This window comes from Hypanus sabinus, chromosome 2 (assembly GCF_030144855.1).
Source record: "Hypanus sabinus isolate sHypSab1 chromosome 2, sHypSab1.hap1, whole genome shotgun sequence".
NCBI lineage: Eukaryota > Metazoa > Chordata > Chondrichthyes > Myliobatiformes > Dasyatidae > Hypanus > Hypanus sabinus.
Window position 1 is genome coordinate 119,782,771 of NC_082707.1, and position 27,140 is coordinate 119,809,910.

A 27,140-nucleotide genomic window follows, 5' to 3' on the forward strand; every position below is an offset into this window, starting at 1 on the left:
AATGGCACACAAATAACCATATAACAATTACAGCACAGAAACAGGCCATCTTGGCCCTTCTAGTCTGTGCCGAACGCTTACTCTCACCTAGTCCCACCAACCCGCACTCAGCCCATAACCCTCCATTCCTTTCCTGTCCATATACCTATCCAGTATTTTTTTTTAAATGACAATACCGAACCTGCCTGTACCACTTCTACTGGAAGCTCGTTCCACACAGCTACCACTCTCTGAGTAAAGAAGTTCCCCCTCATGTTACCCCTAAACTTTTGCCCCTTAACTCTCAACTCATGTCCTCTTGTTTGAATCTCCCCTACTCTCAATGGAAAAAGTCTATCCACGCCAACTCTATCTACCCCCCTCATAATTTTAAATACCTCTATCAGGTCCCCCCTCAACCTTCAATGCTCTAAAGAATAAAGACCTAACTTGTTCAACCTTTCTCTGTAAGAAAACTAGAAGATTTTTTTTACTATATATTAGCATACATTCATTCATTCAATATGTGCCGTGTCATCTGATGTGAGTGCTTATGGTCTTGACCATGACTGTCCTTGGCAAATTTCTCTCCAATAGTGTTTTGCCTTTGTCTTCTTCTGGGCAGTGACTTTACAAAGACAGGAGACGCCAGCCATTATCAAGACTGTCCAGAGATGGTCTGCCTGGCATCAGTGGTCACATAAACAGGACTTGTGATGTGCACCAGCTGCTCGTATGACCATCCACCGCCTGCTCCCACGGCTTCAGTGACCCGAGGGGGGACGACTAAGCTAAACAGCTCCAAATTTTCATTCAGTGACCCTGATCAGGTTGGTGGAGGGGGGGGGGGGGGGGTGCTAAGCAGATGCTACACTGAGGCTAGCGGAGGGAAGGAGTGCCTTACATCTATAGTAGTAAAGACGTACCTCCACCCCGCCACCCAGTACCTTGCTACATATTGCAAAAAGAAACCAATAAACCAGGGACAGGAAGCAATAGGTCCAACTGCAAGACTTTCACTAGATTACTCGGTAAATCAAGGAGTGTGTTGTTTCCAAAAAAGTGGATTTCATGTGAATCTCCTTAAAGCATTGAGAATTTAATGAGTAGATTTACGGGAATAATTAGCAAGTTGGAGAACTGAAGAGTTGGATGTATTGATCAGGGAAGTTCAGCACAAGCTTGGAGCTGGTTGGTACCTGGGCATGCGAATCTCAGGAAGGATTGGGTGTGGACAATGACTGGACAAAGGAAATAGTACGGAGAATTCAAAAGGGCAGAATAAGCAGAAAAGCTGTGTGATGTGGGGCTATTTGGGAGCGATTTCCCAGTATGCTTTCAGAAAGGAATGTTAGTTAAGAACCCTCCAAAAACCAAAGATGGAGAACTAATGTAAAGGCAAAACTGACTTTGAAAAGGACAGTAACGATGGCCAACTGTTAACAGGTAAGTTGAGGATAAAAAAGCTGACAGGTACACTCGAATTCGGCTCCTGGAGATAACTGCTGATGGGCTTAGCACTGATTCAAAGACAGGAGGCTGCATGTGGGGTGGGGGTGTGGTGGGAGGTCCTATGATCTACAGATGGTTTCTCAATAGTATCTCTCACAGGATTACTGAAAGCTACAGGTTTCTAAGTTCGTCACCCTGTGGTAAGACATTATTCAAATAACAACAGGAATTAGTATACAGGCACAATACATTTCATATATTACGATGAAAGAGTGTCTCTGTAAGCAGCCACCTTTTTTCCCTCCTTTCCGCTCCATTCCACCACATATCCAAGAAGAACGCCATGTACATCGCCTGCTGCTATCTCATCCCACTGAATCACAAACGATGAGCCATTGTAGAAGTACGTCACATTCCCTGGTGAGGCGCTCGGGGCTGTGTGAAAACACATCACGTGTCACAAAGATACAAGCACAGAAAATCCCAGTAGCAGTCACAGCATTCCTACAAGGTGCAGCTAATGTAATGTTAGTGAATTCAGCTCCACAGTGCAGCAGCCAGAACAAGCCACACGAATGATACCAGATACTATAAGACCACAAGGCCATTAGACATGGGAGCAGAATTAGACGAATAGGCCCATCAGGTTTTCTCTCGCTGCCATTTAATCATGGCTAATTTATTACCCCTCTCAACCCTATTCTCCTGCCTTCTCAGCAATCTCACTCCTGCAGAGTGAAATTACAAAATATTAGTTTGTGTTAACTATTTCTGCACACTATTTGCCTTTCCCATAGTCAACTTTCTGTGGTGCTGAAACTATGCAGAAAGACAAGGTATCTTCGACCTCACTGGGAACATAGCTGAGAAATATGCTGCATCACTGGCTGTTCCTAACTTACTGACTGTCTGGATCCCATTCCCAGATTTGGGAGACAATCTCACAAGTTTGATCAATTTGTGTTAAACTGTCACTCCCCTGGATGATTTCGGGAATCAGACGCATTCTGTGGTCACTTTTTTCCACTTGTACTACGGAATGATCTGTTACTGTATCTGACTACACGTGACAATGATCAGATGACCATCGGAGTCACATGGGACACAGTATGGAACAACAAACAGCCTGCTGGAGCCCAGCGGGAGGAAAGGAGATGTCAGTCTTTCCGGTCAACTGCCTGCATCTCACACGGATGTTGCTCGAGGGTCTGATTCCTCCAGCAGACTGTCTGTCGCTCCGGGTTCCAGCACCTGCAGCCGCTTGTGACTTCACACTATTTGCCTTTCCCATAGTTAACCTCCTGTGGTGCTGAAACTACACAGAAAGACTGGGAACATAGCTGAGAAATATGCTCCATCGCTGGCTGTTCCTAACTTACTGACTGTCTGGATCCCATTCCCAGATTTGGGAGACAATCTCACAAGTTTGATCAATTTGTGTTAAACTGTCACTCCCCTGGATGATTTCGGGAATCAGACGCATTCTGTGGTCACTTTTTTCCACTTGTACTACGGAATGATCTGTTACTGTATCTGACTACACGTGACAATGATCAGATGACCATCGGAGTCACATGGGACACAGTATGGAACAACAAACAGCCTGCTGGAGCCCAGCGGGAGGAAAGGAGATGTCAGTCTTTCCGGTCAACTGCCTGCATCTCACACGGATGTTGCTCGAGGGTCTGATTCCTCCAGCAGACTGTCTGTCGCTCCGGGTTCCAGCACCTGCAGCCGCTTGTGACTTCACACTATTTGCCTTTCCCATAGTTAACCTCCTGTGGTGCTGAAACTACACAGAAAGACTGGGAACATAGCTGAGAAATATGGTCCATCGCTGGCTGTTCCTAGATTACTGACTGTCTGGATCCCATTCCCAGATTTGGTAGACAATCTCTGAGCAGCTTTTCATCCCAGATAGTTTCATTCCTGAAATTTAAGGTCTCCACTTGCAGTACCATAAGATCATATGATATAGGAACAGAATTAGGCCATCTGGCCCATCAAGTCTACTGCACTGTTTCATCACGGCTGATCCAATTTTCCTCTCAGCCCCAATCTCCTACTTTCTCCATGCTCCAGGATCTATCAACACCTACTTTAAATATACATAAAGACTTGGTCTCTACGGCTGCCTGTGGCAACAAATTCCACAGATTCACCACTCTCTGGCTAAAGAAATTCCCCTTCATCTCCATTCTAAAAGGAAACCCCTCTAAACTGATCTGTGCACTCTGGTCTTAGACTCACCTACCACAGGAAACATCCTTTTCACATCCACTTTATCAAGGCCTTTCACCATTTAATAGGTTTCAATTAGGTTACCTTTCATTCTCCTGAATTCCAGTGAACACAGGCCCAGAACCATCAAACACTTCTCATGTGACAAGCCACTCAATCCTGGAATCATTTTCGTGAACCTCCTTTGAACCCTCTCCAGTTTCAGCACATCCTTTCTAAGGGGCCCAAAACTGCTCACAATACTCCAACTGAGGCCTTTACCAGTGCTTTATAAAGTTTCAACATTACATATTTCCTTTTATATTCTAGTCCTCTTGAAATGAATGCCTTCCTCTCCACGGACTCAACCTGCAAATTAACCTACGGGGAATCCCGCACAAAAAGCTCCAGGTCCCTCTGCACCCGAGTTTTTTGTATTTCCCTCCATTTTGAAAACAGTCTACCCTTTCATTTCTTCTACCAAAGTGCATGATCATACACTCCTCAACAATTCAAACTCAGGCCTCTAATTACCAGGGAAATGAAGCAACTTTTAACAGGCACAGAGTGGAGAGAATGAGTGCCCTGATAAACTCTAATTTTCTCCTGCTACAGGAGATCACATCACCTCCTTCAGACGTCCGAAACTGCATCCACTCGCTGAACTCTGAAGGCCCAACCTCGTTGCTACAGCAGATCCGAATGCCACAGGTCGCAAATGGACTCAGGTCTCCGATTGTGCAGCTGTATGGCGGCACAGGAAAAGTCACCTCAAAGGATATGTTAGTGTTTGAACTAGCATTGACCTTGTTGGGATCAAAAACCTGGAGGAACAGAGATAGAGAGAGACAAAAAACAATGAATTATTCACAATCAACCTGCGCTGACAAGCAATATTATACATTTAGGTTCACACCCGCACAGAAAGGTATTGAGAGCAAAATTCCTTTCACTCCTGCCTTACATTCCAAAACCATGGAATATCCCTTTAACATGTATCCAGGAGACTCCACGTAGCCTGATATCTAACTGATATGCAGTTCCCTGGAAAGTGGAGTCATCGGCAGACAGGTGGAGAAGAAGGTTCTGGGCATGCTGGTCTTCTTCACTCAGGGCACTGCGTTTGAAGTTGGGAGGTCGGTCTGGGTGTACAAGGTGGGAGTGAGTTTGCACTCGCTGTGTTGGGTTTGAAGTTGGGAGGTCGGTCTGGGTGTACAAGGTGGGGGTGAGTCCACACTCGCGGTGTTGGGTTTGAAGTTGGGAGGTCGGTCTGGGTGTACAAGGTGGAGGTGAGTCCGCACTCGCGGTGTTGGGTTTGAAGTTGGGAGGTCGGTCTGGTTGTACAAGGTGGGGGTGAGTCCGCACTCGCGGTGTTGGGTTTGAAGTTGGGAGGTCGGTCTGGGTGTACAAGGTGGAGGTGAGTCCGCACTCGCGGTGTTGGGTTTGAAGTTGGGAGGTCGGTCTGGGTGTACAAGGTGGGGGTGAGTCCGCACTCGCTGTGTTGAGTTTGGAGTTGGGAGGTCGGTCTGGGTGTACAAGGTGGGAGTGAGTCCGCACTCGCGGTGTTGGGTTTGAAGTTGGGAGGTCGGTCTGGGTGTACAAGGTGGAGGTGAGTCCGCACTCGCGGTGTTGGGTTTTAAGTTGGGAGGTCGGTCTGGGTGTACAAGGTGGAGGTGAGTCCGCACTCGCGGTGTTGGGTTTGAAGTTGGGAGGTCTGTCTGGTTGTACAAGGTGGGGGTGAGTCCGCACTCGCGGTGTTGGGTTTGAAGTTGGGAGGTCTGTCTGGTTGTACAAGGTGGAGGTGAGTCCGCACTCGCGGTGTTGGGTTTGAAGTTGGGAGGTCTGTCTGGTTGTACAAGGTGGGGGTGAGTCCACACTCGCGGTGTTGGGTTTGAAGTTGGGAGGTCGGTCTGGGTGTACAAGGTGGGGGTGAGTCCGCACTCGCGGTGTTGGGTTTGAAGTTGGGAGGTCGGTCTGGGTGTACAAGGTGGGGGTGAGTCCGCACTCGCGGTGTTGAGTTTGAAGTTGGGAGGTCGGTCTGGGTGTACAAGGTGGAGGTGAGTCCGCACTCGCGGTGTTGGGTTTGAAGTTGGGAGGTCGGTCTGGGTGTACAAGGTGGAGGTGAGTCCGCACTCGCGGTGTTGGGTTTGAAATTGGGAGGTCGGTCTGGGTGTACAAGGTGGGAGTGAGTCCGCACTCGCGGTGTTGGGTTTGAAGTTGGGAGGTCTGTCTGGGTGTACAAGGTGGAGGTGAGTCCGCACTCGCGGTGTTGGGTTTTAAATTGGGAGGTCGGTCTGGGTGTACAAGGTGGGGGTGAGTCCGCACTCGCGGTGTTGGGTTTTAAGTTGGGAGGTCGGTCTGGGTGTACAAGGTGGGAGTGAGTCCGCACTCGCGGTGTTGGGTTTGAAGTTGGGAGGTCTGTTTGGGTGTACAAGGTGGAGGTGAGTCCGCACTCGCGGTGTTGGGTTTTAAATTGGGAGGTCGGTCTGGGTGTACAAGGTGGGGGTGAGTCTGCACTGGCGGTGTTGAGTTTGAAGTTGGGAGGTCTGTCTGGTTGTACAAGGTGGGGTTGAGTCCGCACTCGCGGTGTTGGGTTTGAAGTTGGGAGGTCGGTCTGGGTGTACAAGGTGGGGGTGAGTCCGCACTCGCGGTGTTGGGTTTTAAGTTGGGAGGTCGGTCTGGGTGTACAAGGTGGAGGTGAGTCCGCACTCGCGGTGTTGAGTTTGAAGTTGGGAGGTCGGTTTGGGTGTACAAGGTGGGGATGAGTCCGCACTCACGGTGTTGGGTTTTAAGTTGGGAGGTCGGTCTGGTTGTACAAGGTGGAGGTGAGTCTGCACTCGTGGTGTTGGGTTTGAAGTTGGGAGGTCGGTCTGGTTGTACAAGGTGGGGGTGAGTCCGCACTCGCGGTGTTGGGTTTGAAGTTGGGAGGTCGGTCTGGGTGTACAAGGTGGGGGTGAGTCCGCACTCGCGGTGTTGGGTTTGAAGTTGGGAGGTCGGTCTGGGTGTACAAGGTGGAGGTGAGTCCGCACTCGCGGTGTTGGGTTTGAAGTTGGGAGGTCGGTCTGGGTGTACAAGGTGGGGGTGAGTCCACACTCGCGGTGTTGGGTTTGAAGTTGGAAGGTCGGTCTGGGTGTACAAGGTGGGGGTGAGTCCGCACTCGCGGTGTTGGGTTTGAAGTTGGGAGGTCGGTCTGGGTGTACAAGGTGGAGGTGAGTCCGCACTCGCTGTGTTGGGTTTGAAGTTGGGAGGTCTGTCTGGTTGTACAAGGTGGAGGTGAGTCCGCACTCGCGGTGTTGGGTTTTAAGTTGGGAGGTCGGTCTGGGTGTACAAGGTGGGAGTGAGTCCGCACTCGCGGTGTTGGGTTTGAAGTTGGGAGGTCTGTCTGGGTGTACAAGGTGGGAGTGAGTCCGCACTCGCGGTGTTGGGTTTTAAGTTGGGAGGTCGGTCTGGTTGTACAAGGTGGGGGTGAGTCCGCACTGGCGGTGTTGAGTTTGAAGTTGGGAGGTCTGTCTGGTTGTACAAGGTGGAGGTGAGTCCGCACTCGCGGTGTTGGGTTTTAAGTTGGGAGGTCGGTCTGGGTGTACAAGGTGGAGGTGAGTCCGCACTCGCGGTGTTGAGTTTGAAGTTGGGAGGTCGGTCTGGGTGTACAAGGTGGGGGTGAGTCCGCACTCACGGTGTTGGGTTTGAAGTTGGGAGGTCGGTCTGGTTGTACAAGGTGGAGGTGAGTCCGCACTCGCGGTGTTGGGTTTGAAGTTGGGAGGTCGGCCTGGGTGTACAAGGTGGGGGTGAGTCCACACTCGTGGTGTTGGGTTTTAAGTTGGGAGGTCGGTCTGGTTGTACAAGGTGGAGGTGAGTCCGCACTCGCGGTGTTGAGTTTGAAGTTGGGAGGTCTGTCTGGTTGTACAAGGTGGAGGTGAGTCCGCACTCGCGGTGTTGGGTTTGAAGTTGGGAGGTCGGTCTGGGTGTACAAGGTGGGGGTGAGTCCGCACTGGCGGTGTTGAGTTTGAAGTTGGGAGGTCTGTCTGGTTGTACAAGGTGGGAGTGAGTCCGCACTCGTGGTGTTGGGTTTTAAGTTGGGAGGTCGGTCTGGGTGTACAAGGTGGGGGTGAGTCCGCACTCGCGGTGTTGAGTTTGAAGTTGGGAGGTCTGTCTGGTTGTACAAGGTGGAGGTGAGTCCGCACTCGCGGTGTTGGGTTTGAAGTTGGGAGGTCGGTCTGGGTGTACAAGGTGGGGGTGAGTCCGCACTGGCGGTGTTGAGTTTGAAGTTGGGAGGTCTGTCTGGTTGTACAAGGTGGGAGTGAGTCCGCACTCGCGGTGTTGGGTTTGAAGTTGGGAGGTCGGTCTGGGTGTACAAGGTGGGGGTGAGTCCGCACTCGCGGTGTTGGGTTTGAAGTTGGGAGGTCGGTCTGGGTGTACAAGGTGGGGGTGAGTCCACACTCACGGTGTTGGATTTGAAGTTGGGAGGTCGGTCTGGGTGTACAAGGTGGAGGTGAGTCTGCACTCGTGGTGTTGGGTTTTAAGTTGGGAGGTCGGTCTGGGTGTACAAGGTGGGGGTGAGTCCGCACTCGCGGTGTTGGGTTTGAAGTTGGGAGGTCGGTCAGGGTGTACAAGGTGGAGGTGAGTCCGCACTCGCGGTGTTGGGTTTGAAGTTGGGAGGTCGGTCTGGGTGTACAAGGTGGGGGTGAGTCCACACTCGCGGTGCTGGGTTTGAAGTTGGGAGGTCGGTCTGGGTGTACAAGGTGGAGGTGAGTCCGCACTCGCGGTGTTGGGTTTGAAGTTGGGAGGTCGGCCTGGGTGTACAAGGTGGGGGTGAGTCCACACTCGCGGTGTTGGGTTTGAAGTTGGGAGGTCGGTCTGGGTGTACAAGGTGGAGGTGAGTCCGCACTCGCGGTGTTGGGTTTGAAGTTGGGAGGTCTGTCTGGGTGTACAAGGTGGGGGTGCGTCCGCACTGGCGGTGTTGAGTTTGAAGTTGGGAGGTCTGTCTGGTTGTACAAGGTGGGAGTGAGTCCGCACTCGTGGTGTTGGGTTTTAAGTTGGGAGGTCGGTCTGGTTGTACAAGGTGGAGGTGAGTCCGCACTCGCGGTGTTGGGTTTTAAGTTGGGAGGTCGGTCTGGGTGTACAAGGTGGGAGTGAGTCCGCACTCGCGGTGTTGGGTTTGAAGTTGGGAGGTCGGTCTGGGTGTACAAGGTGGAGGTGAGTCCGCACTCGCGGTGTTGGGTTTTCAGTTGGGAGGTCGGTCTGGGTGTACAAGGTGGAGGTGAGTCCGCACTCGCGGTGTTGGGTTTGAAGTTGGGAGGTCTGTCTGGTTGTACAAGGTGGGGGTGAGTCCGCACTCGCGGTGTTGGGTTTGAAGTTGGGAGGTCTGTCTGGTTGTACAAGGTGGAGGTGAGTCCGCACTCGCGGTGTTGGGTTTGAAGTTGGGAGGTCTGTCTGGTTGTACAAGGTGGGGGTGAGTCCACACTCGCGGTGTTGGGTTTGAAGTTGGGAGGTCGGTCTGGGTGTACAAGGTGGGGGTGAGTCCGCACTCGCGGTGTTGGGTTTGAAGTTGGGAGGTCGGTTTGGGTGTACAAGGTGGGGGTGAGTCCGCACTCGCGGTGTTGAGTTTGAAGTTGGGAGGTCGGTCTGGGTGTACAAGGTGGAGGTGAGTCCGCACTCGCGGTGTTGGGTTTGAAGTTGGGAGGTCGGTCTGGGTGTACAAGGTGGAGGTGAGTCCGCACTCGCGGTGTTGGGTTTGAAATTGGGAGGTCGGTCTGGGTGTACAAGGTGGGAGTGAGTCCGCACTCGCGGTGTTGGGTTTGAAGTTGGGAGGTCTGTCTGGGTGTACAAGGTGGAGGTGAGTCCGCACTCGCGGTGTTGGGTTTTAAATTGGGAGGTCGGTCTGGGTGTACAAGGTGGGGGTGAGTCCGCACTCGCGGTGTTGGGTTTTAAGTTGGGAGGTCGGTCTGGGTGTACAAGGTGGGAGTGAGTCCGCACTCGCGGTGTTGGGTTTGAAGTTGGGAGGTCTGTTTGGGTGTACAAGGTGGAGGTGAGTCCGCACTCGCGGTGTTGGGTTTTAAATTGGGAGGTCGGTCTGGGTGTACAAGGTGGGGGTGAGTCTGCACTGGCGGTGTTGAGTTTGAAGTTGGGAGGTCTGTCTGGTTGTACAAGGTGGGGTTGAGTCCGCACTCGCGGTGTTGGGTTTGAAGTTGGGAGGTCGGTCTGGTTGTACAAGGTGGAGGTGAGTCTGCACTCGTGGTGTTGGGTTTGAAGTTGGGAGGTCGGTCTGGTTGTACAAGGTGGAGGTGAGTCTGCACTCGTGGTGTTGGGTTTGAAGTTGGGAGGTCGGTCTGGTTGTACAAGGTGGGGGTGAGTCCGCACTCGCGGTGTTGGGTTTGAAGTTGGGAGGTCGGTCTGGGTGTACAAGGTGGGGGTGAGTCCGCACTCGCGGTGTTGGGTTTGAAGTTGGGAGGTCGGTCTGGGTGTACAAGGTGGAGGTGAGTCTGCACTGGCGGTGTTGAGTTTGAAGTTGGGAGGTCGGTTTGGGTGTACAAGGTGGGGATGAGTCCGCACTCACGGTGTTGGGTTTTAAGTTGGGAGGTCGGTCTGGTTGTACAAGGTGGAGGTGAGTCTGCACTCGCGGTGTTGGGTTTGAAGTTGGGAGGTCGGTCTGGTTGTACAAGGTGGGGGTGAGTCCGCACTCGCGGTGTTGGGTTTGAAGTTGGGAGGTCGGTCTGGGTGTACAAGGTGGAGGTGAGTCCGCACTCGCGGTGTTGGGTTTGAAGTTGGGAGGTCGGCCTGGGTGTACAAGGTGGGGGTGAGTCCACACTCGCGGTGTTGGGTTTGAAGTTGGGAGGTCGGTCTGGGTGTACAAGGTGGAGGTGAGTCCGCACTCGCGGTGTTGGGTTTGAAGTTGGGAGGTCTGTCTGGGTGTACAAGGTGGGGGTGCGTCCGCACTGGCGGTGTTGAGTTTGAAGTTGGGAGGTCTGTCTGGTTGTACAAGGTGGGAGTGAGTCCGCACTCGTGGTGTTGGGTTTTAAGTTGGGAGGTCGGTCTGGTTGTACAAGGTGGAGGTGAGTCCGCACTCGCGGTGTTGGGTTTTAAGTTGGGAGGTCGGTCTGGGTGTACAAGGTGGGAGTGAGTCCGCACTCGCGGTGTTGGGTTTGAAGTTGGGAGGTCGGTCTGGGTGTACAAGGTGGAGGTGAGTCCGCACTCGCGGTGTTGGGTTTGAAGTTGGGAGGTCTGTCTGGTTGTACAAGGTGGGGGTGAGTCCGCACTCGCGGTGTTGGGTTTGAAGTTGGGAGGTCTGTCTGGTTGTACAAGGTGGAGGTGAGTCCGCACTCGCGGTGTTGGGTTTGAAGTTGGGAGGTCTGTCTGGTTGTACAAGGTGGGGGTGAGTCCACACTCGCGGTGTTGGGTTTGAAGTTGGGAGGTCGGTCTGGGTGTACAAGGTGGGGGTGAGTCCGCACTCGCGGTGTTGGGTTTGAAGTTGGGAGGTCGGTTTGGGTGTACAAGGTGGGGGTGAGTCCGCACTCGCGGTGTTGAGTTTGAAGTTGGGAGGTCGGTCTGGGTGTACAAGGTGGAGGTGAGTCCGCACTCGCGGTGTTGGGTTTGAAGTTGGGAGGTCGGTCTGGGTGTACAAGGTGGAGGTGAGTCCGCACTCGCGGTGTTGGGTTTGAAATTGGGAGGTCGGTCTGGGTGTACAAGGTGGGAGTGAGTCCGCACTCGCGGTGTTGGGTTTGAAGTTGGGAGGTCTGTCTGGGTGTACAAGGTGGAGGTGAGTCCGCACTCGCGGTGTTGGGTTTTAAATTGGGAGGTCGGTCTGGGTGTACAAGGTGGGGGTGAGTCCGCACTCGCGGTGTTGGGTTTTAAGTTGGGAGGTCGGTCTGGGTGTACAAGGTGGAGGTGAGTCCGCACTCGCGGTGTTGGGTTTTAAATTGGGAGGTCGGTCTGGGTGTACAAGGTGGGGGTGAGTCTGCACTGGCGGTGTTGAGTTTGAAGTTGGGAGGTCTGTCTGGTTGTACAAGGTGGGGTTGAGTCCGCACTCGCGGTGTTGGGTTTGAAGTTGGGAGGTCGGTCTGGTTGTACAAGGTGGAGGTGAGTCTGCACTCGTGGTGTTGGGTTTGAAGTTGGGAGGTCGGTCTGGTTGTACAAGGTGGAGGTGAGTCTGCACTCGTGGTGTTGGGTTTGAAGTTGGGAGGTCGGTCTGGTTGTACAAGGTGGGGGTGAGTCCGCACTCGCGGTGTTGGGTTTGAAGTTGGGAGGTCGGTCTGGGTGTACAAGGTGGGGGTGAGTCCGCACTCGCGGTGTTGGGTTTGAAGTTGGGAGGTCGGTCTGGGTGTACAAGGTGGAGGTGAGTCTGCACTGGCGGTGTTGAGTTTGAAGTTGGGAGGTCGGTTTGGGTGTACAAGGTGGGGATGAGTCCACACTCACGGTGTTGGGTTTTAAGTTGGGAGGTCGGTCTGGTTGTACAAGGTGGAGGTGAGTCTGCACTCGTGGTGTTGGGTTTGAAGTTGGGAGGTCGGTCTGGTTGTACAAGGTGGGGGTGAGTCCGCACTCGCGGTGTTGGGTTTGAAGTTGGGAGGTCGGTCTGGGTGTACAAGGTGGGGGTGAGTCCGCACTCGCGGTGTTGGGTTTGAAGTTGGGAGGTCGGTCTGGGTGTACAAGGTGGAGGTGAGTCCGCACTCGCGGTGTTGGGTTTGAAGTTGGGAGGTCGGTCTGGGTGTACAAGGTGGGGGTGAGTCCACACTCGCGGTGTTGGGTTTGAAGTTGGAAGGTCGGTCTGGGTGTACAAGGTGGGGGTGAGTCCGCACTCGCGGTGTTGGGTTTGAAGTTGGGAGGTCGGTCTGGGTGTACAAGGTGGAGGTGAGTCCGCACTCGCTGTGTTGGGTTTGAAGTTGGGAGGTCTGTCTGGTTGTACAAGGTGGAGGTGAGTCCGCACTCGCGGTGTTGGGTTTTAAGTTGGGAGGTCGGTCTGGGTGTACAAGGTGGGAGTGAGTCCGCACTCGCGGTGTTGGGTTTGAAGTTGGGAGGTCTGTCTGGGTGTACAAGGTGGGAGTGAGTCCGCACTCGCGGTGTTGGGTTTTAAGTTGGGAGGTCGGTCTGGTTGTACAAGGTGGGGGTGAGTCCGCACTGGCGGTGTTGAGTTTGAAGTTGGGAGGTCTGTCTGGTTGTACAAGGTGGAGGTGAGTCCGCACTCGCGGTGTTGGGTTTTAAGTTGGGAGGTCGGTCTGGGTGTACAAGGTGGAGGTGAGTCCGCACTCGCGGTGTTGAGTTTGAAGTTGGGAGGTCGGTCTGGGTGTACAAGGTGGGGGTGAGTCCGCACTCACGGTGTTGGGTTTGAAGTTGGGAGGTCGGTCTGGTTGTACAAGGTGGAGGTGAGTCCGCACTCGCGGTGTTGGGTTTGAAGTTGGGAGGTCGGCCTGGGTGTACAAGGTGGGGGTGAGTCCACACTCGTGGTGTTGGGTTTTAAGTTGGGAGGTCGGTCTGGTTGTACAAGGTGGAGGTGAGTCCGCACTCGCGGTGTTGAGTTTGAAGTTGGGAGGTCTGTCTGGTTGTACAAGGTGGAGGTGAGTCCGCACTCGCGGTGTTGGGTTTGAAGTTGGGAGGTCGGTCTGGGTGTACAAGGTGGGGGTGAGTCCGCACTGGCGGTGTTGAGTTTGAAGTTGGGAGGTCTGTCTGGTTGTACAAGGTGGGAGTGAGTCCGCACTCGTGGTGTTGGGTTTTAAGTTGGGAGGTCGGTCTGGGTGTACAAGGTGGGGGTGAGTCCGCACTGGCGGTGTTGAGTTTGAAGTTGGGAGGTCTGTCTGGTTGTACAAGGTGGAGGTGAGTCCGCACTCGCGGTGTTGGGTTTGAAGTTGGGAGGTCGGTCTGGGTGTACAAGGTGGGGGTGAGTCCGCACTGGCGGTGTTGAGTTTGAAGTTGGGAGGTCTGTCTGGTTGTACAAGGTGGGAGTGAGTCCGCACTCGCGGTGTTGGGTTTGAAGTTGGGAGGTCGGTCTGGGTGTACAAGGTGGGGGTGAGTCCGCACTCGCGGTGTTGGGTTTGAAGTTGGGAGGTCGGTCTGGGTGTACAAGGTGGGGGTGAGTCCACACTCACGGTGTTGGATTTGAAGTTGGGAGGTCGGTCTGGGTGTACAAGGTGGAGGTGAGTCTGCACTCGTGGTGTTGGGTTTTAAGTTGGGAGGTCGGTCTGGGTGTACAAGGTGGGGGTGAGTCCGCACTCGCGGTGTTGGGTTTGAAGTTGGGAGGTCGGTCTGGGTGTACAAGGTGGAGGTGAGTCCGCACTCGCGGTGTTGGGTTTGAAGTTGGGAGGTCGGTCTGGGTGTACAAGGTGGGGGTGAGTCCACACTCGCGGTGCTGGGTTTGAAGTTGGGAGGTCGGTCTGGGTGTACAAGGTGGAGGTGAGTCCGCACTCGCGGTGTTGGGTTTGAAGTTGGGAGGTCGGCCTGGGTGTACAAGGTGGGGGTGAGTCCACACTCGCGGTGTTGGGTTTGAAGTTGGGAGGTCGGTCTGGGTGTACAAGGTGGAGGTGAGTCCGCACTCGCGGTGTTGGGTTTGAAGTTGGGAGGTCTGTCTGGGTGTACAAGGTGGGGGTGCGTCCGCACTGGCGGTGTTGAGTTTGAAGTTGGGAGGTCTGTCTGGTTGTACAAGGTGGGAGTGAGTCCGCACTCGTGGTGTTGGGTTTTAAGTTGGGAGGTCGGTCTGGTTGTACAAGGTGGAGGTGAGTCCGCACTCGCGGTGTTGGGTTTTAAGTTGGGAGGTCGGTCTGGGTGTACAAGGTGGGGGTGCGTCCGCACTCGCGGTGTTGAGTTTTAAGTTGGGAGGTCGGTCTGGTTGTACAAGGTGGGGGTGAGTCCGCACTCGCGGTGTTGGGTTTGAAGTTGGGAGGTCGGTCTGGTTGTACAAGGTGGAGGTGAGTCCGCACTCACGGTGTTGGGTTTTAAGTTGGGAGGTCGGTCTGGTTGTACAAGGTGGAGGTGAGTCTGCACTCGTGGTGTTGGGTTTTAAGTTGGGAGGTCGGTCTGGGTGTACAAGGTGGAGGTGAGTCCGCACTCGCGGTGTTGGGTTTGAAGTTGGGAGGTCGGTCTGGGTGTACAAGGTGGGAGTGAGTCCGCACTCGCGGTGTTGGGTTTGAAGTTGGGAGGTCGGTCTGGGTGTACAAGGTGGGGGTGAGTCCGCACTCGCGGTGTTGGGTTTTAAGTTGGGAGGTCGGTCTGTGTGTACAAGGTGGGGTTGAGTCCGCACTCGCGGTGTTGAGTTTGAAGTTGGGAGGTCTGTCTGGTTGTACAAGGTGGGGGTGAGTCCACACTCGCGGTGTTGGGTTTGAAGTTGGGAGGTCTGTCTGGGTGTACAAGGTGGGGGTGAGTCCGCACTCGCGGTGTTGAGTTTGGAGTTGGGAGGTCGGCCTGGGTGTACAAGGTGGAGGTGAGTCCGCACTCGCGGTGTTGGGTTTTCAGTTGGGAGGTCGGTCTGGGTGTACAAGGTGGAGGTGAGTCCGCACTCGCGGTGTTGGGTTTTAAGTTGGGAGGTCGGTCTGGGTGTACAAGGTGGGGGTGAGTCCGCACTCACGGTGTTGGGTTTGAAGTTGGGAGGTCGGTCTGGGTGTACAAGGTGGGAGTGAGTCCGCACTCGCGGTGTTGGGTTTGAAGTTGGGAGGTCTGTTTGGGTGTACAAGGTGGAGGTGAGTCCGCACTCACGGTGTTGGGTTTTAAGTTGGGAGGTCGGTCTGGTTGTACAAGGTGGGGGTGAGTCCGCACTCGCGGTGTTGGGTTTGAAGTTGGGAGGTCGGTCTGGGTGTACAAGGTGGAGGTGAGTCCGCACTCGCGGTGTTGGGTTTGAAGTTGGGAGGTCGGTCTGGGTGTACAAGGTGGGAGTGAGTCCGCACTCGCGGTGTTGGGTTTTAAGTTGGGAGGTCGGTCTGGGTGTACAAGGTGGGGGTGAGTCCGCACTGGCGGTGTTGAGTTTGAAGTTGGGAGGTCTGTCTGGTTGTACAAGGTGGAGGTGAGTCCGCACTCGCGGTGTTGGGTTTTAAGTTGGGAGGTCGGTCTGGGTGTACAAGGTGGAGGTGAGTCCGCACTCGCGGTGTTGAGTTTGAAGTTGGGAGGTCTGTCTGGGTGTACAAGGTGGGAGTGAGTCCGCACTCGCGGTGTTGGGTTTTAAGTTGGGAGGTCGGTCTGGGTGTACAAGGTGGGGGTGAGTCCGCACTGGCGGTGTTGAGTTTGAAGTTGGGAGGTCTGTCTGGTTGTACAAGGTGGAGGTGAGTCCGCACTCGCGGTGTTGGGTTTTAAGTTGGGAGGTCGGTCTGGGTGTACAAGGTGGAGGTGAGTCCGCACTCGCGGTGTTGAGTTTGAAGTTGGGAGGTCGGTCTTGGTGTACAAGGTGGAGGTGAGTCCGCACTCGCGGTGTTGGGTTTGAAGTTGGGAGGTCGGTCTGGGTGTACAAGGTGGGGGTGAGTCCGCACTCACGGTGTTGGGTTTGAAGTTGGGAGGTCGGTCTGGGTGTAGAAGGTGGGGGTGAGTCCGCACTCGCGGTGTTGAGTTTTAAGTTGGGAGGTCGGTCTGGTTGTACAAGGTGGAGGTGAGTCCACACTCACGGTGTTGGGTTTTAAGTTGGGAGGTCGGTCTGGGTGTACAAGGTGGAGGTGAGTCCGCACTCGCGGTGTTGGGTTTTAAGTTGGGAGGTCGGTCTGGGTGTACAAGGTGGGGGTGAGTCCGCACTCGCGGTGTTGGGTTTGAAGTTGGGAGGTCTGTCTGGTTGTACAAGGTGGAGGTGAGTCCGCACTCGCGGTGTTGGGTTTGAAGTTGGGAGGTCGGTCTGGGTGTACAAGGTGGGGGTGAGTCCGCACTCGCGGTGTTGGGTTTGAAGTTGGGAGGTAGGTCTGGGTGTACAAGGTGAGGGTGCGTCCGCACTGGCGGTGTTGAGTTTGAAGTTGGGAGGTCTGTCTGGTTGTACAAGGTGGGAGTGAGTCCGCACTCGTGGTGTTGGGTTTTAAGTTGGGAGGTCGGTCTGGGTGTACAAGGTGGGAGTGAGTCCGCACTCGCGGTGTTGGGTTTGAAGTTGGGAGGTCTGTCTGGGTGTACAAGGTGGGGGTGAGTCCGCACTGGCGGTGTTGGGTTTTAAGTTGGGAGGTCGGTTTGGGTGTACAAGGTGGAGGTGAGTCCGCACTCGCGGTGTTGGGTTTGAAGTTGGGAGGTCGGTCTGGGTGTACAAGGTGGAGGTGAGTCCGCACTCGCGGTGTTGGGTTTGAAGTTGGGAGGTCGGTCTGGGTGTACAAGGTGGGAGTGAGTCCGCACTCGCGGTGTTGGGTTTGAAGTTGGGAGGTCGGTCTGGGTGTACAAGGTGGAGGTGAGTCCGCACTCGCGGTGTTGGGTTTGAAGTTGGGAGGTCGGTCTGGGTGTACAAGGTGGAGGTGAGTCCGCACTCGCGGTGTTGGGTTTGAAGTTGGGAGGTCGGTCTGGGTGTACAAGGTGGAGGTGAGTCCGCACTCGCGGTGTTGGGTTTGAAGTTGGGAGGTCGGTCTGGGTGTACAAGGTGGGAGTGAGTCCGCACTCGCGGTGTTGGGTTTGAAGTTGGGAGGTCGGTCTGGGTGTACAAGGTGGAGGTGAGTCCGCACTCGCGGTGTTGGGTTTGAAGTTGGGAGGTCGGTCTGGGTGTACAAGGTGGAGGTGAGTCCGCACTCGCGGTGTTGGGTTTGAAGTTGGGAGGTCGGTCTGGGTGTACAAGGTGGGAGTGAGTCCGCACTCGCGGTGTTGGGTTTGAAGTTGGGAGGTCAGTCTGGGTGTACAAGGTGGGGTTGAGTCCGCACTCGCTGTGTTGGGTTTGAAGTTGGGAGGTCGGTCTGGTTGTACAAGGTGGGGGTGAGTCCACACTCACGGTGTTGGGTTTGAAGTTGGGAGGTCGGTCTGGGTGTACAAGGTGGGGTTGAGTCCGCACTCGCTGTGTTGGGTTTGAAGTTGGGAGGTCGGTCTGGTTGTACAAGGTGGGGGTGAGTCCACACTCACGGTGTTGGGTTTGAAGTTGGGAGGTCGGTCTGGTTGTACAAGGTGGGGGTGAGTCCGCACTCACGGTGTTGGGTTTGAAGTTGGGAGGTCGGTCTGGTTGTACAAGGTGGGGGTGAGTCCACACTCACGGTGTTGGGTTTGAAGTTGGGAGGTCGGTCTGGTTGTACAAGGTGGGGGTGATTGCAAGTAAGAGGGGTAGGGGAAAATGCGAAATGATAGAAGACCGGAGGGGGTGGGGTGAAGCTAAGAGCTGGAAAGGTGATTGGCAAAAGGGATACAGAGCTGGAGAAGGGAAAGGATCATGGGACGGGAAGCCTCGGGAGAGAGAAAGGGGGAGGGGAGCACCAGAGGGAGATGGAGAACAGGCAGAGTGATGGGCAGAGAGAGAAAGAAAAAAAACAAACAACTAAATATGTCAGGGATGGGGTAAGAAGGGGAGGAGGGGCATTAACGGAAGTTAGAGAAGTCAATGTTCATGCCATCAGGTTGGAGGCTACTCAGCCAGTATATAAGGTGTTGTTCCTCCAACCTGAGTTTGGATTCATTTTGACAGTAGAGGAGGCCATGGATAGACATATCAGAATGGGAATGGGACGTGGAATTAAAATGTGTGGCCACTGGGAGATCCTGCTTTCTCTGGCGGACCGAGCGTAGGTGTTCAGCGAAACGGTCTCCCAGTCTGCGTCGAGTCTCACCAAAATATAAAAGGCCACACCGGGAACACCGGACGCAGTATACCACACCAGGCAACTCACAGGTGAAGTGTCGCCTCACCTGGAAGGACTGTCTGGGGCCCTGAATGGTGGTGAGGGAGGAAGTGTAAGGGCAGGTGTAGCTCTTGTTCCGCTTACAAGGATAAGTGCCAGGAGGGAGATCGGTGGAAAGGGATGGGGGGAACAAGTGGACAAGGGAATTGCGTAGGGAGCGATCCTTGCGGAAAGCAGAAAGGGGGGGAGGGAAAGTTGTGCTTGGTAGTGGGATCCCGTTGGAGGTGGCGGAAGTTACGGACAATTATACGTTGGAGACTTTGTGGTTGCTACTTTGTATAGAATGAGATTGGGAATAAGTGAGCAAGTGTGAGAGGGAGGGGTCTTTCTGTCCTGTTCCTTAACCCTTCGTGCACTGTGGGGCTAGTACAGCATGACGTAAGGAGACACTAAGGTAAGTTTCCAGACTCTTCAGACGGTCCGGATTTATGCAAATGAGAAATCCCTGGGTTTATCACCGGTACTGGGCTCACTTGACGTCTCTTCCAGTTAGACGCCTGCCTCAATCTTTATGCCCCTTATCACCTCCCCAAAGTTTGTCGTCAACTCGTCCATTGTTAAACTTTCAAGAGAATTTGATCAAAAGAGGTTGGGGAACAGGGCGATTACTTCCAACAGAGGTCAGATGTTGCTTGGTTATCCACCCACCCCTCAGTACATATATCGAGTGTAGACAAGGTTCTGTAAAGTCCCTCTGTCTGTCAGTGAACTTATTGGAGAATGAGAGGCACTGGGAATTGAATAAGTACACCAACACCTGGCAAGCACAGAGAAAGTGAAAATGTACTGGTTTAAGTTCAATTTCAGTTTTTTGACATTCATCCATACACTCGTATACCACCGATCGAGAGAACATTCCTTCAGACCAGGGTGCACAACACAAGACATAATATAACTCACACAGAAAGTATATTACTGCAAACAAATCAACAAATTAACTAACACATAATACAAATTTTAAAAATTAATGGTATAACATTACTGCCGCTTCATATGTGATGAGAGTAGGGTGGTGGCACGGAGTTCAGTAGTCTCACTGCCTGGGGAAGAAGCAGTTCCCATCCCAACGGTTCCTGTCCTAATGGGATGGTACCTCCTACTTGATGGGGGGGTGGGGGGGGGGTCAGAGAGGCTGCTGGATAGATGGGAGGGACTGCTGCGTATGCAGTACTCCTGATAAATATCTCTAATGGGTGAGAAAGAGAGCCTGGTGATCCTCTCAGCACTCTTTGCAGGGACTTGTGGTCAGCAACTTTGCAATTCCTGTTTCAGATGGTCAGGAAACTCTCAGTGGTGATCCTGTGAAAACTGGTTAAAATGAGGGGGAAAGAGCCTCACTTGCCTCAATCTCCTCAGGAATGGAGACACTGCTGTGCTTTTTTAGCCGAAGAGATGGTGTTAAAGGTTCAGGTAATGCGCACTCCCAGGAACTTGGTGCTCCTAACTCTCTCCTCGGAGGAGCCGTTTATGTGCAGTGCGGAGTGGTTGTCCTGCACCTTCCTAAAGTCCACAATCATCTCATTGGTCTTGTTCAGGCCGAGACTCAAGTTGTCGTGCTTGCACCCTACTAACAGCCGCTCTACCTCCACTCTGGATGCTGCCTCATCACCACTGCCGCGTCATCAGTGAGCTTGGTGACTTGGGTTGAACTGGATCTAGCAGTGCGGTCAGGCATCAGCAGCGGGCTGGGCACGCAGGCCCGGGGCTCGCCAGTGCCGAGCACGATGGAGCTGCACATATCACTGCCAACTCGGACTGACCGTGTGACCCAGTTACAGAGAGAGGTTGAGGGCCAGCGAGAACAGATAACCCACCAGCTTCTGAGGAATGACGGTATTAATCACTGTGCAGAATTGCTGAACAGCATCCTGGTGGATGAGGCACTACCTTCTAGGCGGAACAGGACAGGGTGGAATGTAGAGGCTTTGGCATCATCGGTAGACCTGTCTGAGCAATAAGCAAACTGGAAAGGGTCCATTGTAGCAGGAAGATGCGATTTAGTGTGATCCATAACCAGACATTCAAAGTATTTAATCATTGAGATCAGTGCCACTGGACAGCAGTCAGTAAGACAGGTTATTGTCGCTCTCTTGGGCACCAGGATGATGGTGGGTGAGGTCTGTGGGAACAGTGGATTATTTTAGAGAGATGTTGAAGATGGGCTGCACAGTTCCTCAGCACCCAACCAGGTATATTATCGGGCCCCATAGCTTTACTTAGTCTGACCCTGGACAGAGTCCTCTTCACATCAGACACAGTGACTGTTCCTTGGGGGAAGGGGGCCTTTCTCGCCAGCACGTCGTTCCGTGCATCAAACTGAGCGCAGAAGATATTTGCCCTATCGGGGAGAGAAGCATCACAGGGTGGACCTGTAATCCATTATGGTCTGAATGCCCTGCCACGCGCACCTCACGTCTGTGGTGCTGCAGGGACAGAGCCACAGTGGTCAGCATGACAACGCTACAGCTCAGGGTGTTGGAGTACAGAGTTCAATTCCAGCATCTTCTGTAAAGAGTCGTCGTAGGTTTTTGCAAATAAAAGTGAGTGAGGCCGTTTTATGTTTAACGAAGCCCGTAACTCATTTTATTGAACTCCAAACCTAGACACAAGAACACGCTAAAAATCCTTACGTAACAACATCATCACGTCAGACCAGCCTCTTAAAGTGAAACCCCAACTCATTGTCGGTGGCTGTGAATCATGTACATTTCTCCCAGTTATGTTACCCTACACAGCTCGGGTCCTGTGTTCCGTGGGTGGAGCAACCACCGGTGCCCCTGGCTCATTCAGAGGTGCGTTCACACACTCACGGCCAGGGCCATGGGGGCTTAAGGGGATGTTGGTGTGCATCATGGCGGATGAAAACAAACCAGGCCAACAGGAACCCAAGAGTGCTGCACACTGTGATGGGATGTAGGAGTACGTGAAAAGGAATTGAATTTACTGAGAGGGTGGAATGCTGTTGTGAGGCCGACCTGGCAGTCGTAGAATCAGGAATCAGAAACCACCAGGGACTTGTAACGGCCACGGATGACTGCATCCACTTTTGGAACAGCTGAACCCCAAAAGACCTGCAGGAGATGATCATGCCAACACTCATCGGTCAGGGAAGCCCTAGGAAGAGCCTTTGAAGGAGCAGTGAAATTGCTCGCATAGGACATCGCTCAACACCGAGGTTCTGGGACTTTACAACCCAGAGGTCTGATGTGGACAGCGATCAGAGGAAATATTGGATGAGGTGCCAGACCGAGCTGATGAATGTCCGAGGCTGTCGATGCTCGGGGAACAAGCTCTGACCACCTAGTGGAAGCCTACCCTGGTGAAGTTAGTGAAACCACAGGGGATGGGGGTTTGGGGGGGGTTGGAGAAACGTGACGCTGGCACTCCACACAATCAGACACAAACCAGTGCGGCCAGTTTCTGTGAAGCCTTCCGGCCTGGATGCAAGAGGCCGTGTATGGAGTCGAAAACAGTTTGTCTCCAGTGGCCACTGCCTGCACGAAGGGTTTGTGGTCAATGAACGCTGTGAAATGGCAACCCTCCAGAAGGAAATGAGAATGGCAGACAGCCAGATAGAGACCTCGAAGCTCATGGTCAAAAGTGCTGTACGCTGCTTTGGGGGCACAGAGCTGCCGGCTGAAGAAAGCGAATGGCTGCCACACGCCTCCGACCAACTGTTCACGCACAGCATCAACCACGTAGTCCGAAGCTTCAGTAGCTTGGGCGCATCGAGAGCAGGGTGCACCAGTAGGGTCATACTAGGAAATGCTCATTAGGTATCATCAAATGCCTTGGTCGTGTCTGCTGATCGTGAAATACCTGGCCATAAACCAGGGTTAAAGTACAAAGGCTGACTTAATGTCAACTCACAGACCTCCCTCTGAGTGTTGCACACATCAGAACAGTCCTGTCTGTAAAATCATGACTACAGCAGTTGCTAAGCAACGAAGACTGATGCATGTGCTTGTGCGGGTAAATGAGGAGTACAAAATTAATCAAGACTGATAAGCAATAAAATCTCTGCTGGCATTTCAGTGAGGTGCTGAGGGCGAGCGTCTCAGCAAGGTGGAGTGCAACATTCATCCAAACGAAACCTCTTCATGTTCGTTTTCCTTGGAACCACAGCAGGAGTGCCCACATCTGGCCAGGGGAGACACGTCCACAGCTGTGACCCTGCCGTCAGCATCGCAGAGTGCCCACTGCTGGAATGAAGCATGGTTGTGGCTTATGGAAAGATGAAGATCAGCTTCTTCCTTCAGTTTTCTCTCTCCATTCTGCCATTAACTGTGTCCTGTCTCCAAAACCTCTGCCATGACGTGCTAGTCTCTGGGGTCACTCTCCCCCGTTGTTTTCTCACTACCACCAGGAACCCACCTCTGCCTACCCACAGGAGTACACTCCTCCAAAATACGCAGAATACCTTTGGCATAACCCTTACGATACACAAAGGTATTTTCCCAGACTACATGTTTTGTGTAACTTGAGAAACCTCTTCCTCTTGAGAGTTTCATCTAAAGCAGGGGTTCCCAGCCTGGGGTCCATGGACGCCTCAGTTAATGGTAAAAGGATGAGATCCTTTGATCTGAAGGCACTTTGAGAGTCCTGCTGTTCTGTTGTTACAAGCTAGCTGTCTTCAGACTTAGTTGGTTGCTGCTTTGGAATCTCTTCAGCCATCGTCTCCTTCAGAAACCTCTCGAGTTTGTTAAACGGAGGCATAAACTTCCCTTGCGTTGGATGCAAACAGTCCAACAACACACACAAAATGCTGGTGGAACAGAGCAGGCCAGGCAGCATCTATAGGCACAAACACTGTCGACGTTTTGGGCTGAGACCCTTCGTCAGGACATTTCACAATCCCATTTCACATTTTGTTTGCGATGGTGTTCACCGCATTAACTTGGCCAGTAATTATTCTTCAAATAACTTCACTAAAAATCTGACCATCAATGCATTGCTCTTTGTGCAATCGGCCATAGTTCCATTGTAATTATATTCCAAAGGAATTTAATGACTTGAGTAGGGACTTGGGAATGAGGTTGTGAAAACCTGCACACAAATATAAAATATTTTCTTCCTTAGCTAGACCTGCCAGCAATGCTAGGCCTGAATTTTGTTGCTGACCCTCCTGACCCCCTCCCCCATTCACTGTCAACTCTCAGACTGAATGCAAGATCAAAGAAAAGTCATGGTCAAGAAAAAGGCCATTCACCCATTATCAAAAACAGACTATCCTTCCAGCACCGGGTTCATAGTCAGATTTTATTATTGCTAACTAACAGGACATGAAATTTGTTGTTTTACGGTAGCAGTACTGTGCAAAAGCATAAAATTACAAAAGTAAATAATGCAACAAAAAAAAGGGAAAAACAAGGTCAACTTAATGAGTTTGTGGGCCATTCCGAATTTCAAGGCTGTTCTTAAGTTATAAACTTATGATTTATGGACATCCCCAGATAAGAAGGAGCTCCATTATATTGTTAAATTCAGAAGTCAAACGTATATACACATGTTCGTTCCTACAAACAGCAGAAGTAGTTTCCACTCTCCCCACTTTTAGTAATTGTTCTCATCAGTGTTTCTGACTTCATTCCTTACAACGTGGTTACCACATCGGCCGATTCTATGCATCTTCCACCTTGTGAACAAAACTAATTGAATTAGCTTCTGTAAATATGACACCTATTTACAACCCAGGTTGTATTAAAATATAATGAGGTTCTCAATCCTTCAGGCATAGTTTGAGTGGACCACCAGAGCCTTTTTCCCACGGCAGAAATGGCTAATACAAGGGACCCTTGCCCCTTCAGTCAGCAGAATTCAGAAACCCCCCCATCCCCATGGGTAAATAGTATTTCTCTCAGTTCCCCTTCAAAGCATTCCACCAACTACTTTAAATCCTCTGGGACCTGATCCATGTGCTATGGAAAACAGATTTCCCAACCTATCTGGGCCTCTCAGTGTTACACTCTTCAATAAAGTCTCCCTTCAGCCTCATGCATTTTAAAGAAATAATCACAGCCTGCCCAAGCTCTTCCCATTACTATAGCCTTCAGGTCCTGAGGACATGCTCATAAATCCTCTCCGCACGTTTGCCAGCACCGTCACATCTTGCAGCGTTGAAGCCGTGGTCTAACTAGAGCTGTAAGCAGTCCTAGTTCTTGCAATCACTGCTAATAAAAGAAGAATTTCTTATCAATTTCCTTATTGAGCAGAAATGCAGCATCTGTGCACAGACAACTACTGGCTCACTTTTATAATCATCACCATCTTGATCCAATTAACCTATGCTGTTCCTTATTCGACCAAGAACACAGAACATTACGGCACAGCACAGGCCCTTCAGCCCACGATCTTGTGCTAACCTTTTAACCTATTCTAAAATCAATGCAACTCTTCCCTCCTAGATCTGCCTCTATCACTACCCCTGACTGGGGGTTCCATGCATCCACCATACTGTGTAAAGATCTTATCTCTGACATCTCCCCTGCACTTCCCTCCAATCACCTGAAAGTTAAGCGCCCTTGTATTAGCCATTTCTGCCTTGGGAACAAGGCTCTGGCGGTCCACTCAAACTATGCCTTGCATCACTTTGTATATCTCTGTCAAGTCACCTCTCACCCTCCTTCACTCAAAACCCCTAGCTCACTCAACCTGTCTTCATAAGCCACGCTCTCTAATCCAGGCAGTGTCCTGGTAAATCTCCTCTGTGCCCTCTCTAAAGCATCTACATCCTTCCTAAAATGAGCTGACCAGAACTGAAAACAATGCTTCAGGTAAGCTGTAACCAGAGTTTTAAAGAGCTGCAACATCACCTCACAGCTCCTGAACCCAATTCCCTGACTACTGAAGGCCAACACACAAGTCTTCTTAACCACCCCATCAACTTTCACGACAAAGTTGTGGGATCTATGGACATGGACATCCCTCCACACTGCCAAGAATCCTGCCATTAACCCTGCATTGTTCCTTCAAATTGGACCTGCCAAAATAAACTGTCTCACTTTTCTGGGTTAACTGAATTTGCCAGCTCTCAGCTTAGCTCTGCATTCCAACAATGTCCTACAGCAACCTACAACAACCCTCCACAGTACCCACAACTCCACCAACCTTGGTCTCATCTTCAAACTTACTAACTTACCCTTTCACTCCCTCATCTAAGTAATTTATAAAAGAAACCAGGAGCAGGCGGTCCCAGAACAGATCCCTGTAGAACTTCACTGGTCACCAACCTGCAAGCAGAATACGCTCCATCTACTACCACCCTCTGCCTTCTACTGTAGGCAAGTCAATTCTGCATCCACACAACCAAGCTGTCCTAAATCCCATACCTACTGTCTTTCTGCCAGGGAGAATTATCAATGGACTTAATAAAATCAAAACACTAAATTGATTCCATAACTTGCCACCACTGAACAAACTAGGTTTCAATTATTTGATATATCCTGTCCTCTCTTTTAAAGAAAGGTACAACATTGGCAGGCCCCCAATGCCTTCAGGTACAGGCCAAATCAAGACAGTAGGGCCCAGGCCTGAGGACATAACAAAGCAGCAGGGCCTGGGTCAGAGATCAAGGAATGGCATGAGGTTTGGACGAGGGCAGATTGAAAAGGTCAGGGTATCAGGGCCAGTTCAGTTCGATGCTCCATGAGGTTTACTTGTCTCTACACAGGCTGTGGATCAACGGCAGTGGTGACCGGCTTCGTGGCCGTGGACTCACTTTTGTGAACTTCAGTCCTGAATGTTAATTGTATTGTTTGCACAATAGTTTTTTTTTTCTCTCTGCGCCTTGGGTACTTGACAGTTTTTTTATTTAAAAAAGAGGCTCTAATTGGGTTACTGCCTGTAAACAGACAGATCTCAAAGCTGTATATAGTATACACACTTTGATAATAAATGTGCTTTGAACTTTGAACCAATCCTATACCCACAGAGGATTCAAAAATAATAGTTAGAGTCTCCACATTTCCTCCTGGCTTCATTCGTCAGGCTGGGATACAGCTCATCCATGCTTGCCAATGTACTCACATTCAACAGGGCTAACTCAATACGCGCTTTTTCACTCTGTGTAACCCATCCAATATTTCACACTCCTTCATGCTAAACACATCAGCAGGTGCAAAGTCACCATTAGGAACCTTATTACATCCTCTCTCCATATAAATTGAATCTTATTGATCCCTAACAAACCTCACTCTTCACTGGCTCATCAATATTGTTCAACTCAAAATTCAAGCAGTAAGGCTGATCAATACCTCCACCCACAAACCCACCATGCCACTACTTTATCACTTCCTGTCACTCGCCCCGCTTCACCCCCCTTTATGGACGTACCGCCAATCTATGTAAACAAGTTCTATTATGTTTTTAAATTTATTGTGGTTTTTATTATTGTATTCTTTATCTTATTGTGGCTTTGTTTGTGATGGATCAGAAGCAGAATAGCAATTATTTTGTTTTCCTTTACACGCAGGTCCTGGAAATGACATTAAACTCTCTTAAATCTTGAACTAAACAATCAAAAAAGCCTCTTTGGAGTTTCTTTGATTGGAAGTGCCAGTGTTATTTCATAGCCCCACAAAACTTGCTGGAGGGACACAGCAGGTCAGGCAGCATCTAAGGAAGGAAATGGATAGTCAACGGTTTGGGTCATGATCCTTCATCAGGACTGAGTTACTTCACAGCCTCTATTTTCCAATGTTACTCCAAATAAGATCCTTAAGCTTCCTATACTTTAGGTGTTAAACT

The 27,140-nt window shown here is 51.8% G+C and overlaps 1 protein-coding gene across 9 annotated transcripts in view; it reads right to left on the reverse strand.

The window, feature by feature from the left end:
• tyro3 (TYRO3 protein tyrosine kinase) overlaps positions 1-27,140 on the reverse strand; it is a 118,733-nt gene that overhangs the window by 58,428 nt on the left and 33,165 nt on the right. For all 9 annotated transcript variants that reach the window (XM_059953531.1, XM_059953488.1, XM_059953474.1 and 6 more), the window contains 2 exons: positions 4,280-4,475; positions 1,724-1,866 (listed from right to left, as the gene is read on the reverse strand). In XM_059953531.1, the coding sequence (XP_059809514.1) occupies positions 1,724-1,866; positions 4,280-4,475 (339 nt within the window). The remainder of the gene's footprint in view (positions 1-1,723; positions 1,867-4,279; positions 4,476-27,140) is intronic.